Source organism: Equus quagga, chromosome 10, assembly GCF_021613505.1.
Source record: "Equus quagga isolate Etosha38 chromosome 10, UCLA_HA_Equagga_1.0, whole genome shotgun sequence".
NCBI classification, from domain to species: Eukaryota; Metazoa; Chordata; class Mammalia; order Perissodactyla; family Equidae; genus Equus; species Equus quagga.
Window position 1 is genome coordinate 87,285,969 of NC_060276.1, and position 16,954 is coordinate 87,302,922.

Genomic DNA, 16,954 nt, shown 5'->3' on the forward strand with positions numbered 1-16,954 from the left:
GTGTAAATCGAAAACTTAGAGAAGCAAGAGTGGAAGCAGCTTCAAGGCTATTGCAACAGTCCAAAGGAAAGATGATACTATCTTAGACCAAGGTGGTAGTACTAGGGGTGGGAAAAAATGGTTGTATACAGGTAGAGTTGACTTACTGATGTATTGATTGGAGGGTGGAGTGGTCAGGGAAGAAAAGAATCCAGGATGATTCGTGGATTTTGGCCTGAACAACTGAGTGAATTGTGGTACCATTACTGAGATGGAAAAGACTGAAGAAGAGCTGGCTTGGGGGAGGGAACGCAAGAGCTCTGTTTGGGATGTGTTAAGTTTGAGATGATTATTAGCTGAAGGCATAATTAAGTAGGCAATTTATATATCAAGCTTGAAGCTTCAAGGCTATGGGATTGGGTGAGATCACCTCGGAATGATTTTTAAAAAAAGAGGTCCAAGAACTAAATCCTGGGGCTCTCTGACCTTTAGAGGTTGGGAAGAGGTGAAGGATACAGCAAAGGAATCTGAGAAAGAGCAATGAGTTAAGAGAGAAAGAGAGCCAAGGAAGTGTGTGGCCCAGAAACAAAGTGGAGGCAGTGGGTCAAGAAGGAGGACAAGACCAAAAGCCACTAAGTGTACAAGTAACTTAAGGATAAAGACTTGACCGTTGAATTTGGCAATATGAGGATCACTGGTGTCCTTGACAGGAGCGGTCTTGGTGGAATGGTAGGGATGAAAGCCTGACTGGAGTGAAGAGGGGAAATAGGGACAATACATGTAGATAACTCTTTGAAGAAGTGCTGTGAAGGGATGCAGAGGGACAGGGTTGTAGCTAAAAGGCGATGTTGGACCACAGTTAGCTTTTTTGACGATGCGAGATACCAGAGAAGGTTTGTGTGCTGATGACAGTGATCCAGGAGAAAGGGAGAAATTGATGATGCAAGAGAGAAAGTATATGATTGAAGGATCAAAGCCCTGGGGAAATAAGATCAAAAGAGTGGGAGGTTGGCTTCACTAAAGAAGCCACTTCATTTAAATCATAGAGAGTAAAGCACACATACAGGCACAAATGAAGGTACATAGGCAGATTTATTATGGAAAAAATGAATGAGTTTTTTTCATTTTCTCAATAAAAAATGAAGCAGAGTCATCAGCTGATGAGGGGTGGAGGGTGGTGTATTGATTGGAGGGAGTCATGTAGGAAGTTTAAGAAGAAAAGGTATGAAATAGCGTTTTTTTTTTTTTGGCTGAGGAAGATTTGCCCTGAGCTAACATCTGTTGCCAATCATACTCTTTTTTGGTATGTGAGCCACTGCAACAGCATGGCCACTGACAGACAAGTGGTATAGGTCCATGCCCAGGAACAAAACCTGGGCCGTTGAAGTGGAGTGCACCAAACTTCCCCACTAGGCCACTGGGGCTCGCCCTGAAATAGCTATTTTTGACAGTGGGAAATTACACACTAATAATTAAAAATATTATTATTAAAAATATTATTCATTGCATGAAGGTATGTGTCAAATGTAATGGTCTTAATTTTAGAAAAGAGATATTAAAGTATTCTTTCTGATGATATTAATCAAAACATACTGCTTAGATTGCTCCAAGTCCATGATAAAAATGTTGTCAACAGAAAAAAAAATGCTTTTCCTCTTCTCTGCTATGGTCGGTGGGCATTCATCCAATCCGTGATACAATTTATCCATTTGTTTTATTATAGGTTAAAAAGAAGGTAGTTTAAGACTTAGTGGTTTTTTTGTGATGCACAGTTTGAATAAATATTAAAACCAATATTTTAAGATGTTGTCTATAGATAAATCATCTATACTGAATCAAAGGATGATGAGAGATGCTGTAAAAAGCCTTAGGTTGTCAGTAAGTATTTGTAGGGAGATGGAGGTGAAGGAGAATTGGAAGCATGATTAATTCCCATGCCCAGCCTGCCTATCACCAGATAGCAACAACAGGCCAATATATGCAAGTAATTTTGTGCACAGAATCTTTACATCACCTCTGCTTGCAAGGTATCATCCCTGTTTTACTGGATTTAGGAGGAGTTCAGAAGTTACTTGCCCAAGATTCCACAGTGCCTGAGACAAAGTAGTTTTGGAACCTGTTTCTTCCAATTTCAAAGCCAAATGCTTCCTAAGATGTTGGACTCATTCCTTCATTGAACTGATATTTCTTGGGTATTTACCATGCAACAGGCAATGTGCTGAGTACCTTATATATTTTGCCTCAATTTCTTTTCATATCTACTAGATGAGGTAGGGAATAAATATTTTCACTCTTTTATTGATCAGGAGATTGAGGTTTAAAGAAGGGCATAAATTTGATCACCTAAGCGATGGCAGACTCAGAGATGTCTAATTTTTCAGAAACATTAAAATTTCCTTTTTGAAGTAATACAAAGTCAATTTAACATAAGGAATTAATTAAGACAATTGGATTGGCAAGGGTTCGGGACTCAGCATGAAATCTAGATATTCTGGCTAAAAGTGCCTGAATTTGTTTTTGATTTGGAGTGACTGAGCAGATGTCCCAAAGTGAATGGGGAAGCTTGATCCCAGCTACAGATACCCCTGAAATACTTTGCCCAGACAGCAATATGTATTTTGTTTTTCTGTAAATCTTTGCACTAGTATTAACTTATTTGTGGCAGTTCCTCATCTGATACTAACCCTGACAACTGAGTGCAGGGCCTCTCACTGAGATTTAGAGCGATCTCTTTTTTTTTTTGAAAGTATAATTTTCCCTAAAAAGAATTGAACCTAATAAACATATAAGTAATTTCATCTGAGTTCCATTTGAGGCCTCGTCTTGGCAAACATTGCCAGCTTGTTTTGGCTTTCTGTTAAGTCTTTTATCAAACCACAAGCTGGGTTTTGGCCAGACACGGAGAGGTTTCAACCTATCTCCAATCTGTTGGTATGAAATAACAGGAAAAGCCTCTCTCCAAAAATAATTTGAGTGAAAAGTTTAAAATTGTGGAGCTCCCAAAAGATTCTTGTGAAGTTAGATGCAAACTCTGCCTCAGCCTACCTTCTCCTGGCCCACCGTGGTCTCCTCATTTTTATTGTAGGAGGTCTAATAAGGAGCAAAGTGTTCATTGCTATAGAAACCTTGACTTGGGGGCTCCTAACACACCCTGGGGGTTGGAGAGGGCAAGTTGTCTAGAGCCTGAGCCGTATTTTGGGGGACAAGGTGGTATTAGGTAAAATCTTCTTGGCAGATCTGAAGGCACTAAATAACGTGGGGTTATGGAAAGACCCACGGAAGGAGAGGTTTCAATATTGCTGGAGTGTAGGGTGCAGGGTGGGGTGCATAAGGATAAGAAGCTAGAGAAGTTGGCAGGGGTCAGGTCATGCTGAATCTTGTAAGGCTTTAAGGATCAGATGGGACGAGGGACCAGGAAGACTCCAAGACAAAGCCCAGGTTTTAGACTTAAACTCCTGGGAAAATGGCTGGGCCCAAACTATAAGCCAGAAAAAAAATCTGGGAAAACGAATTAAGCATTTATTGGTTTCAGCTTTGTCAATTATCCCTACGTTGTAAATATGCTGAAAACTAGGGATTTCATTAGTGGTTTGAGGAAGAGCCCCACTTTAGAACAGGAAAAGCCGCCATCTTTGAAGCCACGCAGGAAACTGACGAACCAGTGAGGCCCCAGGAAAATGATGCCCTCTGCTGAAGCCACATCCCTATTAATAAGATGAGGCCCAGACAGTAGCTTAGAGTAGAGGTTCTAAACTGGTAGCCCACAGGTCAAGTCTCACAATTTGGGGATGACTCTCCAGTGTTTCGAAACTTGATTTAAGTGCTTTTGTTCAAGGCACTCATTCTTCAGTTCTCCACAGCCCTTGCCCCTGGCTGTTGTTTTACATCTGCGTGCTTCACACTTTACCTACTCTGCCCTACTCCCCAGTGCTTTTGGATTTTTAATCCCTGGCTTGGAATGAAAAGTGAAGGCAAGATCTTGCCAGAACCTCAATATCCATAACTGAGAGACAAGCCCAGGCAATGTAACTTCCAGGGGCTAGCACTCAGGAGGTTTGAGGTGGAAGTAGTTTAGCAGAACAGCTAGAAATGTGGAAGAAAATTCTTTGCAACCAGATTAGCAGGTGATTTTTCTTTCTCAGGAAGACAGAAGCCAGAGTGAGACATACCGCACTTTTGAGGAAGTGCTTCTGTGCCATCGGCGTTGCCCTGAGTTCTGATTTTATGTTGGAATGGTCACAGAATGGAAAGTCTGTTTCAGGGTGCTAGATGGAACTTTCTAGGAAGTGTTGTTGATGGTGGGATGCTGGTGGTGGGAAAAGGCCCTGGATCCATTGGTTTTTATTTTAAAAGAAAAAAACACATACTTAAAATTTCACTAAAACAGAATAAGAGAAAATGAAGCAAAAGTAGATATGAGCATGATGTAAAAGCTGCTGTAATTGAATTTTTAAAACACTAGGATTTCAACATTGTTTTTTATCAAAATTAAAATAATTGAACACTTCTTAAAGTATTCTGTAGAGTTTTTTTTTTCTTTTTTGAGGGCAAATTCCTGAACCCTGGGTGGAATTATTCACTCTCCCTTATGATGCAAAATACATTTTGTCTCCTCAGATCTAGGCTGCTGCCAGATAGGCTGACCTTAGGCATGAGGAGGGTAAAGCAGGAGGGTCAGCTCCAAGGCTAATGTATGAAAGCACCTTCTAAGAAAACACACCTTCACCCTTAGCCCCTCCTGCCAGCACTCCCCAGCTCCCACTCCTCACAGGACACTGACCTTGGTGGTGTTTGCCAGGAGAGCCATACATCTTCCTTTTCTTTGTTGCCCTTTGTTTACCTGTTTAGAATTCTGGATACAAGGCCTGGTCTAGTTGAGTCCATTAAAAAACAAAAATAATCCTGCATGAGGATTCTAATTGTTGGTGTTATGATTTCACAAGAATCCTTGTTTTCTTTCTCCACCTAGTTACTTATCATAGTAGCTTCATGTTGTCTCCCTATTGTAGCAGAAGGGTGGCACCCCGTTCCCAGTGACAGTTGCGGAAGCAGTGGCAGCTTGTCCATTGCGGCCTCTGTCTCACTCCCACCCCCGGGTAATGCTCCTGGTCATGTGTGTTGTGCACAGCTTCACTCACACACTAGTGTGCTCAACACTGAGCACACATCTGTGCATGCCTACATGGGTCTAGGCCTACACACTCTTCAGGTGGGACTTATAGTCTTAACATGCGTCTTTCAACCAAACAAACAGAATCTGCTTGGCCTGTGATTACTGGGGCCAATATTTTAATGCTAGAACTGGTTCTTCCATCTCTTTCAACTTTTGTTTGAAAGTCGTTAAAACCTTATAGGACAGATTTTCCCACACACACATTTCTGAATAGCCAATTCTCAGTCAAGTTCATGCTCTTGACTTGCCACCATGTTTCCATCCCACCTGGTCTAGGTGCTCATGACCTGGAGTGTTTGAGCGGGCAGGATGAAACCTCTCATATCGGGGTGTGTTGCAATATTTCTTTGGCATTGAGAAAAGCAATGAGACTCTGAAGCCAGGGTTTTTCTCCGTGAGTTAGTTTCATAAATGGCATTGATGATCATTTAATTTTCAAGTAGAATTTAATGAGATTTAACATGAGACATTCTAAAAATACTATGGAATTTATATGAAGCATAGAAATTGCATAATCTTGGCAATAGCTAATTTCTTAATGTACATCTCAAAAGGTTTTATTCCTCGCCCAAGTTCAAGATCATTCACACACCCTCATTATTATTTACTGCTCTGTGTTGAATGCTGACAGGTCTTCTCTTTGTTATGCTGTGTACAACTCCAAGGCTGGAACTCAAATCCTTAAGCTTTGTCACCATGAGTCTTACTCAACTGCTCATGTAATGCCTATTTGGGCTGGTGCCCCATTCCCAAGGTCCTGAAATAGTACCACTGGCGAACTTCCCTCCCTCTCTGCCCTCTCACCCTCCTCCCCCCACCAATGCCCCAGCACTCCTGAGACCATAAGAAATGCCTGCCTAGCCTGGCCAACTAGGACTTCCATCACCATGTTATCCCAAAGTAAGTTCAATTAACAGTCAAGTTATCTTAATATGGAAAATAAAATTTCCTGGGTGTATTAGTTTACTGGGGCCACTGTAACAAAGTATCACAAACTTGAGTGGCTTAAAATAGCAGAAATGTATTGCCTGGAAGCCAGAACTCCAAGATCGAGGTGTTAGCAGGGTAAGTTCCTTCTGAGGGCTGTGAGGGAGAATCTGTTCCATGCCTCTCTCCTAGCTTCTGGTAGTTTGTTGCTGTCTTTGGCGTTCCCTCTCCTAGCTTCTGGTAGTTTGTTGCTGTCTTTGGCGTTCCTTGGCCAAATGTCACCTCTATCTCCACCTTCATCTTTACATGGTGTTCTCCCTATGTGAGTGTCTCCAAATTTCCTCTTTTTATAAGGACACCAGTCACGCTGGATTAAGGCCCACCCTAGTGATCTCATTTTAACTTGATTACCTTTGTAACGACCTTATCTCCAAATAAGGTCACATTCTGAGGTTCTGGGTATTTTGGGGAGGGCACAATTCAACCCATAACACTGTGCTACCCAGAAGTACTCATTTGATTGTCTTCTGGCTAATTTACAGCACCCCATCGGGAGGCAGCCCACTTTCCCCTTTCCCTGAGACTCCAGCTGTGGCATTGCCCCCAGGCCTTCCAGATCCTGGAACTTCTCTTTATCTCTGGTCTGCTTTCTCCTGGGCAATCTTGCTGCACTGCATGTCCTCAAAGATGAAGAAAGAGGGAATCTTTTAGTTCCTTTCTTGGTAGGATGCTGTCTTTTTCCTTCTCATTTTCCCATTTTCCACTTTTCTATAACTCGGCTGAACCAAGTACTTCCAGCCTCCCCAGGAAGCTCTCTTTCCAAATACATTATAGTCACCCTCTTCCCAACCCCTTCGTGCCTCTCCTGTTAGGCTTTGTTCTCTTCTTAGAAGCAAGTCCTGCTTGGACATCAACTGCTTGATAAAGTGCAGCAATGGTGTGGTTGAGAATGTTTGATTTGTTGGGGGGAAGAGAGGAGGATTTTTTTTGAGAGATGAGTCCTGTAACAAACCCACCACCAGTTGTGGCCACACTGACCAAATAGACTGTTTGCTTTAGGTAGTGCTTCCCAAAATATGTAAGAAGACATTTCTGCCCTCAAGAAAATCACTTCCATCCCCTGTCCCCCAATAAATTATAGAGACTAAGAAATTATGTAAATAGTATATCTAGTGTCTCCTGATGGAGGTATGCAATATGTTAATTAAAAGGCCTGACAAGTCCAGCTGAATAGAAGCTGGTTTAACCTTTTGTGTGTGTCTGTGTTTATTTTTATTTTCTTTTACGGCAGCTTGGTAGCATATTACTAACAACTATTACTATTATTACTAATAACCATGGCTGATGCAGAAAAGGTCAGCAAGTGTTTGAACATTTGCACTTGAACAATGTTTCCCTAATTTTTAAGTTAGGCAAACCTTAAATATTTTGCAATTAAAAATATATATAATCTAAGAAAATCCACATATTTCAGATTTCAAGGGATCATCTTCATAATTTTGATTTTATAGCCATTTTTAAAAAAATTCAGATGTAATTGACATTAACATTGTATTAGTTTCAGGTGTACAACATAATGATTCAATATTTGTATGTATTGTGAAATGATCACCACAAGTCTAGTTAATATCCATCACCACACATAGTTACAAAAAATTTTTTTCTTGTGATGAGAACTTTTAAGATCTATTCTTTTAGCAACTTTCAAATATGCAATATAGTGTTATTAACTATAGTCACCATGCTGTACATTACATCTCTGTGACTTATTTATTTTATAACTGGAAATTTGTACCTTTTGATCACACAGTTTAGCTTTTTTCCCAGAATTAACTTATTATGAAAATTTTCAAAGAATTGTACAGTCAACACTCATATACCTACCAACTAGATTCTACAATTAACATTTTTGCTATATTTGCTTTATTCCATGTATCTATCCCTCTCTCCATCTCTAAATCCCTTTTATTTTTTAATGCATTTCAAACTAAGTTAGAGAAATCAGGAGCTTTTGCCCCTGATTACCTCAGCACAGCTATCCTTAACCAGCTTTGTTTAAATCAGCATTTTCTTGTCCTACATTAGCACAAAAATCTTGTTTTTATTATCACCTGTTGATGTCACCCAAATTTCATGCTCCATCGGACAGACTTTGGGGTAGATGCTTTGGGGTTATGAAGACACCACCTGTGTAATGAAATCTCAGCTTATTTGAAATCATTGTCCTGTCTCATTTAGATTAATCACAGAATGGCAGGGGCCTACTTTAATCACCCCATTTTACAGATAGGAAAGTGAGGCTCCGAAAGGCGAGGACTCTTGCCCAAGATCATACACCCAGGAAGTAGCCTATTAGGTATAGAGCTTTTTCTACAGAATGGCAATGTTCTGCCTTGTCCTTGAACCACGTGATGTTTTCCTTCCACTCTTGTCCTTGCTCAGCACTGACTGCCTTGGTCTTTGGCTCACAAAGGTCTTTCAGGGGCAGACAAAGTAAAGCTCCTGGGCCGGGCTCTGCACTAGACTCCTAGGAGATGGACAGAGGCCTAGGCTTTGGCATCGCCAAATGACTACTTTGTAACTTCATTTCTTCCAGTTATTTGTTGCATCTCACTCAGATTTCTTTTCCTTGACAATGCCCACATTTTGTCCTCTCCTTCTAGAATTCCTAATTTATCATCTCATTTTTGGTGAAAGGAGATGTTTAAATGGAGAATTATTCAAGGTATTCTACAGCAGACCTCTGACCCTCTTCAGGCCATTGTAACACCCAGCTATTTCAGAGACTAGGATCTAAGGAGTGGGTAAGCCAAAGGGGAATGGTATCTCTTCAATTTTATATGCTACCTTAAAGATGTCCTTGATTCTGAAATCCTGTTGATAATCCATAGGAGGGCTATGATCACAGCAATAAAATATTTCGTCCTCAAATCACAGTCAAGGAAACTCTCATGGTATCGTATGATTATCTTCTTTACTTAAAAAACAGTATTCTTAAAAAAGTATGTGTTTGTTTATTTATACATATTCTGTAAAGTTCCTAAAAGGACTCAAGGCAGGGGAATTAAAAGTTTAGTTTTATCTAACAGTTTTTAAAGTGAGGACTATAACACACAAACTTGAGAAGGACAAAGCTTTAATTTCTGGGCTTGCATCCTTTTTTCATGGGAGACCATGCTGAGGTCAAGTGAAAATCAATTTTGTCTACCACGATTACAATGCACAAGAGATATTCCACTCTTTGCAAACAACAAAGGGTAAAGACAAAAGCTTGGATATGAAATAAGACTCATTATGATCGCTGACATTTTAGGAAAATGCAATAATTTACATAGAAAGCATGATGAAGAAACAATTTTTATGATTCAGACATATTCTGAAAGGCCTTGGAAGGCAATCTCATTCTAGTGTCTCACAGCGGCTGCATCTGGAGAAAGGTTTCCATGGCAACTCATGAAAGCTTGATTTTTTTTTATCCTTTTCAAGAGCATAAATCATCCCATGGCCTGAGGGTTTGGTAAAGGTCTCCTTTATTTTAGAAGCTATTGCCATTTGTTTTTGTGTTGTATATTTTGACTGTCTTAGAGAAAACAAAGAAACGCCTTCCAAGAAGGCTTGGAGTCTGTCCTTTTCATATTTAGGAGCAAGATGTGAATAACATAATTTTAGACTTTGCTTCTCAATGATCAAAATGATGGTACATGTTGGTATGTTTGGTTTATGTTGTGTGTTGTTTCAATTTTCCAAAAAGTTGTGATTGGTGCATTCTGAGGAAAGAGTCAGTCTATACTACTTATGGAAAGGGAACCGTTCGGCCAAAGCACCTCTTAATGAGTAGTTCAGTGGAGCTCTCCTACAGGGTACTACATTGCTTTAAATGCTTCTAGAGCTTCCTGTAATGATATGGTCTCAGGACTTTGAGCACCAACAGGATCCAGGTGGTTTATATCAATATATTCTTTCCAAGAAAGTTAATAAAGAAATATTATAGGGCCAGCCCTGGTGGCCTAGTGGTTTAAGTTCAGTATGCTCCACTTTGGCGGCCCAGGTTCACTTCCTGGGTGTGGACATACACCATTTGTTGGTGGCCATGCTGTGGTGGTGGCTCACATACAAAATAGAGGAAGACTGGCACAGATGTTAGCTCAGGGTGAATTTTCCTCAGCAAAAAAGAGGAAGATTAGCAACAGATGTTAGCTCAGGGCAAATCTTCCTTGGCAAAAGAAAAAAAGAGAAATATTCTAGGTTTAAAACTCAGCATGCTTTGAGAATTTTTTTTAACAGCGTAGGCCTTTGTATATTATAGGAAGTAATGTGACTCATGAAAAACATATAGGACACTGAAACAGAACTGGGTTTTAGCCCTAGTTGTGCCATTGCTAGCTGTATTCAGAGCAAGCTTCTGAATCTCTCTGAGCCTCCATTTCCTAATATGAAAAATAGGAATAACAATGCCACCCTCACAGCGTTATTGTTAAGGACTGAATATGTGTGAATATTGGAAACTGCAGTGTGGTACAAATGTAAGGTGGTTATTATTGTTGGTTGGCTGTTTTTCTTTCCAGCTCCTTCCCTTTGAAAAAGTCAAGAATATCCTTTACCATTTCCAGCGTGACCAGAGGAAATCAGTTTCAGTGTGTGTAAATATTTTAGTTTTTTATACTATATTAAATATGCTATATTTATATAAACACTATTGCTGTCATTTACTTATTTATTGACTAAGTAATTAAATGTCATCTTGGTTGATGGGTATTAAATGAATCCATTCAACAAACTTGTAAGTGCCAACTGTGTACTAGCATTGCAGAGACGATAGGTAATTAAATTCTTATCACTCAGGAAATAAGTTTTCTGAGTTTCAAGGCCACAGCATAAGCTGTTCAGGCAATGCCCTGCACAAGGCTGTTGCAGTGAAAGAAGGGACGCAACCCAGACCACACTCTGCCAGTCAAGCCATTTGCACCCATGTGGGCTACATTTGCCTGAAGGAAGGATGCCTTTTTGAGATTTACCTTCCGGGAGTGTGTGCTTTCTTGTAATTTACACAAGTGCATGGAATGTGCTAGCAGCGGCCTTGACGCTTATATCATCCATGATGTTCAATGGAAGGCTTTCAGTGTTTCACCGTTGAGTGTGAGGAAGGCTGCTGGATGTGCTTGTCATCTGGAGTCAGATTGCCTGGATTCAAATACTGGCTCTGCCACTTACTAACTTTGCCACCTTGAGCACATTACTAGGCCCCTCTGTGCTTCACTTTCCGCATCTGCCCACTTCATAGAGTTGTTGGGAGGATAAACGAATTCCTATATGTAAAATATTCAGAACAGAAGCTGGCGTACAGTTAGTGCTCAAAATGTTAGCTGTTTTTAGTGATATCTTTACCTGCCTCTTTACTCTGTGTTGAAAAGTTCAACAACTAACATCTGAATTCTACCTACAAATACCATTTTCCTTTAATGAATTTAATTTCACATTGGAGATGTATTTCTTCTTACTTCAGACCTTTTTTGGTGTGTATTTGTGTTAAATGACTGAAAGGCATTTTCTTTAGAGACATCAAAGAATTCTAGTTCTTTGATGGGAAGGTCACTTGGTTGTTTCTAGAATTTTCTCATAAAACCATTGCTTTGTCAGAATTGACAGAGGTGATGAGGGCTGTTTGGATATTTTTGGCTTTTATTCTTCCTAGGGGAGTGCTTGTATCATTTGCCAGGGTTATAAGGTTAGAGATACTTTGAGGTACAGTGAGTTTTTTTTGGTCAATTTTGGTTAACATGATGCTTTTTTTTGGTAACTTTAAACTGAGAAAAAGTCCTTATGTATTATTGAAATACTGATATTATATAATGTTTTCAAAGCAATTAACTTTGCATTTTCAAACTGAAAAAGTTTTGTTAAATATCAGATTTTGATATGAAGAACATGCGACAGATTGACAAAGCAAAGGATGAGGCAGATGGTGATTTTGATTTTTCTCCTCCCTCCAAATCCTAACTCCTCCACTGCTCCCTAGACACCTTGAAGAAGCCCCTTTATTACCTACACTGTGTACTTTCCAGTCTCCTACAGCGTCTAGCTCTCAGGCCATTTTTCACGGCATGAAACTGGAAGCACAGAATGTGAATAATGCTGCACGTCACTAATTTCTAGGTACAGTCATGCACTACATAATGGCGTTTCGTCAATGATGGACTGCATATATGACAGTGGTCCCATAAGATTAGTACCATGTAGCCCAGGTGTGCAGTAGGCTGTACCATCTAGGTTTGCATAAGTACACTCTATGATCTTTGCACAATGACGGAATTGCCTAATGACACATTTCTCAGAACCTCTTCCTGTTGTTAAGTGCTGCATGCCTGCATTTAAAATAATTTGGGTGTCTAATCCAAACTGAGGTATGCGAATCATCGAAATACTCATCACTTTGATGAAAACTTTTCCAAGTAATCTTCCTGGGAAGAGAGATGTAATATTTTTATAATCTCATAGCATTAGGCATTAATCTACCATTGTTCGGGTGTGACATGCTTTGATTATTCATCCAAGAGAGACTCCCTGAGCCAAAATATTATGGACCCTGCACCATTTGGAGGCAACAAATGAGATGATCTTATCAGGGGCCTGTCAGGGGCGCATAGGGGCTGCTTCTGAAAGTGCCAAATGATAATTCGTTCATGAAATATTAGTTGATATTGCTTGTTAAACTCAAGTTTAATTAGCTTTTTAAAAGTACAAAGTGATTATAAGCCTGCTCCTAAATTGGTTGCAAAAGTTCAGTATTCATTTTAGAGAAAAACTTGGTATTTTAAGATTCTTATATTTAGATGGAGAACAGAATGTTTGAAGACACTGCATCAATCAGTGTATAGAGTTACTGTGTTTTTAAGTTTTCCTTTTTGGTCCAAGGGTGGTGACTAAGAGTTCAGATTTGGGGCTGAACTCTGACCCTGCCATTTACTAATTATGTAATCTACCAGTCAGTGAATGTTTCTAAGCCTCCATTTTTTCTTTGTAAAATGAGGATAATAATATCTCTCAGCAGTGTGGTGAAGATCAGATGAACTTTGTATGTAAAGCCCTTTAACAGAGCAAAGCAAGCTCAATGCTTTATGATGGTGGCTGTTATTGTTGTGGATATTTTCTTTGTTTTTTTAACTTACTGGATTGTGTCAGGAAGTAATTGCGTAAGTATTTAAACAGTGCCAATGACATTGTCTAGTGTTTTAGAACAAATATATTTCTGCTGCTTTATGATTTGGGGCTTTTTTCCCACAATAGTATTGCATTTTAAAATTCCCACACTTCCCAGAAAATGCACCATCTCTCATCTTTTTGTTCTATGGCAAAACGTGTTAAAAGTTCCAAACAACTGATATAGAAATGACCTCTTGGGAAACAAGCCTGTTGTAAGCTGGGGCAGCTCCGTATAGTTGTTTCCTTATTCTTTAATCAGTCCAACCATTAGTCCTTTCATCAGTTATCACTGAGGAAGCCCTAGAGAGATTAACCTGCTTGATCACCTCCTGACCAGACTCCAACTCCTCAGTTTCTTAGGTACCCTAACATTCCCTCCTAAATTCCAGTGACTTTCCTCAGCCACCGATATTTGGGCTAGTTATTTTTCAAATCAGCTTTTGTCAGTTGACGTCCAACGAGCATTTTGAAAAGGCCCTGTGAACATTAGTGAGACAAATTGTGAGGTATTTCCAACAATATACTCTCATATTGCTCTATTTGAAGATATTTTTGTAATTTTTCATTTATGACTTTTTAAAGCATATGAGCATAGAGAACTCTATTCAATGGTTTGATAAGACCCCAGCTTGTTTTAATAACTGTTTATGTTTAGCATCAGATACTATTGGGTAACTGCACTTACTAAAAGACAGTACCTTTTGTGGAATATAAAATGTAGTGTATATGAGTGATGTTGTATTTGTTCTGAAGCCTTTTGTTTAAGCCTCAGCATGCTCAGCAGGTCTGTCTGAATCCCCTGATAACAGCTGTTACTATGGCTGCATCTTATTTCGTATTTCATTTGTTGAACTGATGCTTGATAAGAGAAATGGCATTGAATTGTCTGCAATTTTGAATCTCAATAGAAATGTTTTTTCTTTTTTCCTTCTGGAGGTAAAATTAGGAAACTAGAGTTAAAAATTCAAGCCCTGTATTCGTAAATCAGGGTTGTGCAACGCTCGTGCACACTGAGTAAGGGGTTGTGGACTTTGGGACTCTTACCCCAGCACCAAATGAAAGCTCTGGCCCTGCCCCCAAGGACAGGGATCGATCGGAAGATGGATTAACTTAAATAATGAAATCAGCCTCTTTGAAACATGGGTTTTTTTCTTTTATGTTAACTGATAGTGAATGAAGCCTCGCCTTTTCATTATGGTTTTATGATGGGCTAATATTTTATGTTCCATGGATCCTTATCAAACCACAAAATACAAGTGTGTTTTAAAAACACGTTGATCCAAATATAGTGAAAAATATCTTTTGAAATGTGATTTCTCCCTGAAACAAAAACTGTGATCTTTGAAGAGAATGATTCTGAGGCCCTGTGGAAAGCAGTAAGCGTAGGGGTTATGAATATCAACACTGGAGCAAAACTGCCTGGCTTTGCCTGCTGGCTCCTTAGGTGACCATGGACACCTCTTTGTGCTTCAGTTTCATCAGCCATAAATGGGAATACCAATGGTACCTTTTCTCATTGGGTTGCTGTAAGAACTCATTGAGTTAATGTAATAAAACACTTAGAATAGTGTCTCAAATGTGGTGAGCACTATATGAATATTAGCTATTTTTGTAGAAATCTTTTTGTTTCACACTAGTGGGATCTTAAACTCCAAAAACTATTATTTTTGAAAGACAAGATAGAAGCTGTTTTATTTATCTGTAAGGCACAGTGTCTTGGCATTTCCTTGATTTTGTTTGGTTTCATAAAGCAAATGAGTAAGGTAATTCAAACCGAGCAAACTTGGTTCATGTGGTAAGAGCTTCAGGGTTCTGTTGTCTGAGAAAACTCTTACTAAACTGTAAGAATGGTTTTAAAGATGAAGGATTTTAAGACGTCTGAGGTCAAAAACTCCATCCAGGATGTACTTATACCAATAACTACATACATGAACTCTATACTAAGATTTATACACTGTCAAAACTCATTGAAGTGATTTGGCACAGTTTTTGTCTGTGAATTTACCTTAATAAAGCCATTGTTTTTTTTTAAAGCTAAATTCATGGTCGTGAGAATGTAGTAGGCATTCCTTAAGTATTTTTGACTACATTAATAATTAAATGAATGAATGAATGGAGTCATTTAATTCTTCAGCAATGGATCACATGGGGAATTATGACTCATAAAGAGGTCAAATTTTATGTCCTTGGTTTTGAATCAACTTCTAAAAGCCCAATTTTAACGGTAAATCCTAGGTCCTCTCATGTGCTTTGAAGGCCCGCTCTCCCCACAATTCACTGGTTTTTCAGATTTACCTTAACGTGAAGTCAGTGGCTACACTTGGTTCTGTGTCTGCTGGGGCTGATACATTTCTCTTAAGTGTGGCCTTGTGTTTTCATCTCTGTTCTCAGATGTGTAATCATGCAGTTTAGTCCTTAAAGATAGACATTTTGATATGATGACCAAAGATTTTTTTAAGATTTGAGACATTTACCAAAAATGAAGTCTCTTTTGTTCTTTCTACAAATAGCAGTTGGTTTCCCAGACTTGGAATCTGGGCCTCTATTGAGAAACCCTAGCCACTTGTAAGTTGAACATACCAGTAGCATGTATGTGAGCCAACATGGACTTTTCTTATTGGCTGTTAGCATGAGGAGCTTATCTGGAGTCCCTGTAAAGAGTTTGATTATGATTTCTTATTGTATTTTCTCCCAGGTATGGCAGCAGCCAAACTTCTGCATGACTCAGGTCTGAATGTGATTGTTCTGGAAGCCCGGGACCGTGTGGGAGGCAGGACTTACACCATTAGGGTAAGCCATTAAAGATGGCGTGGAGAAACGTGGGGCTGAAGCTGGTTTTTTTTTCTTTCTCAAAGTCTTGAATTTCATTTGACTCTAAGACAGTGACGATTACTCTGAAACATTCTCCACAGCCTCTCTCTCAGTTTGTTTCCTTTTCAACTCTTTTCTGTCCATTTTCTCTTCTGATCTCATGACGCTTGGCACTTTCCCAGTAAATTATTGCACCAATAAATAGGTGGTTGGAATTACATCAGTGAATAAAACAAAGATCCCTGCCCTTGTGAAACTTTTCTTTTTTTTGGTCGGGGTGGGGCGGCGGCTAGACAATAAAGAAACAAGGAAACAAAAACAGAAAAGGAGGGCTTCCTCTGGTGTCCCTGACTGATAGGTACCTGGTTATGCTTGCACACATTCAGACATAGGGAGCTTTTCCACTCACTTCTTGTTCAAAGGTTGGTCTTTTGTCGTTGGATGTGAAGCTGATTCGAAACCGTAGAGAAAACTTGCTAGTGAGCATAAGAGCAATTTCAAATGTTCGAATTATGACCAAATATTCCCTAATGTTATCTTTCAAACATCTGGATTAGCAAACCACGTAAGAAGTGATCAATTCCTTTTTTACTTTTCCTCATTAGCACTAGGTGCCTCAAAATTAGCCTGAACTACTATGAGAAATTCACCAACAATTCATAGCATATAAACTCAAGGCACTAAATACCATGTTGTGGCATATTGTGAATGATGGAGTTCAGAAGTCTCTTGCCTATTCAAAGTTCAATCAGTTTTGCTTTAAATGAAGGAGTGATTTAATAAGTCAAGTGAATGAAGTAGAGTTGAGAACAGAATCCTATTTTCCATGGATGCTTCTCCACATGTGTCTACCACCTGTGAAAT

The 16,954-nt window shown here is 39.3% G+C and overlaps 1 protein-coding gene across 1 annotated transcript in view; it reads left to right on the forward strand.

Moving 5' to 3' along the window:
- MAOB (monoamine oxidase B) overlaps positions 1-16,954 on the forward strand; it is a 118,918-nt gene that overhangs the window by 36,543 nt on the left and 65,421 nt on the right. The window contains exon 2 of the mRNA XM_046674183.1: positions 15,975-16,069. Coding sequence (XP_046530139.1) covers positions 15,975-16,069 — 95 coding nt within the window. The remainder of the gene's footprint in view (positions 1-15,974; positions 16,070-16,954) is intronic.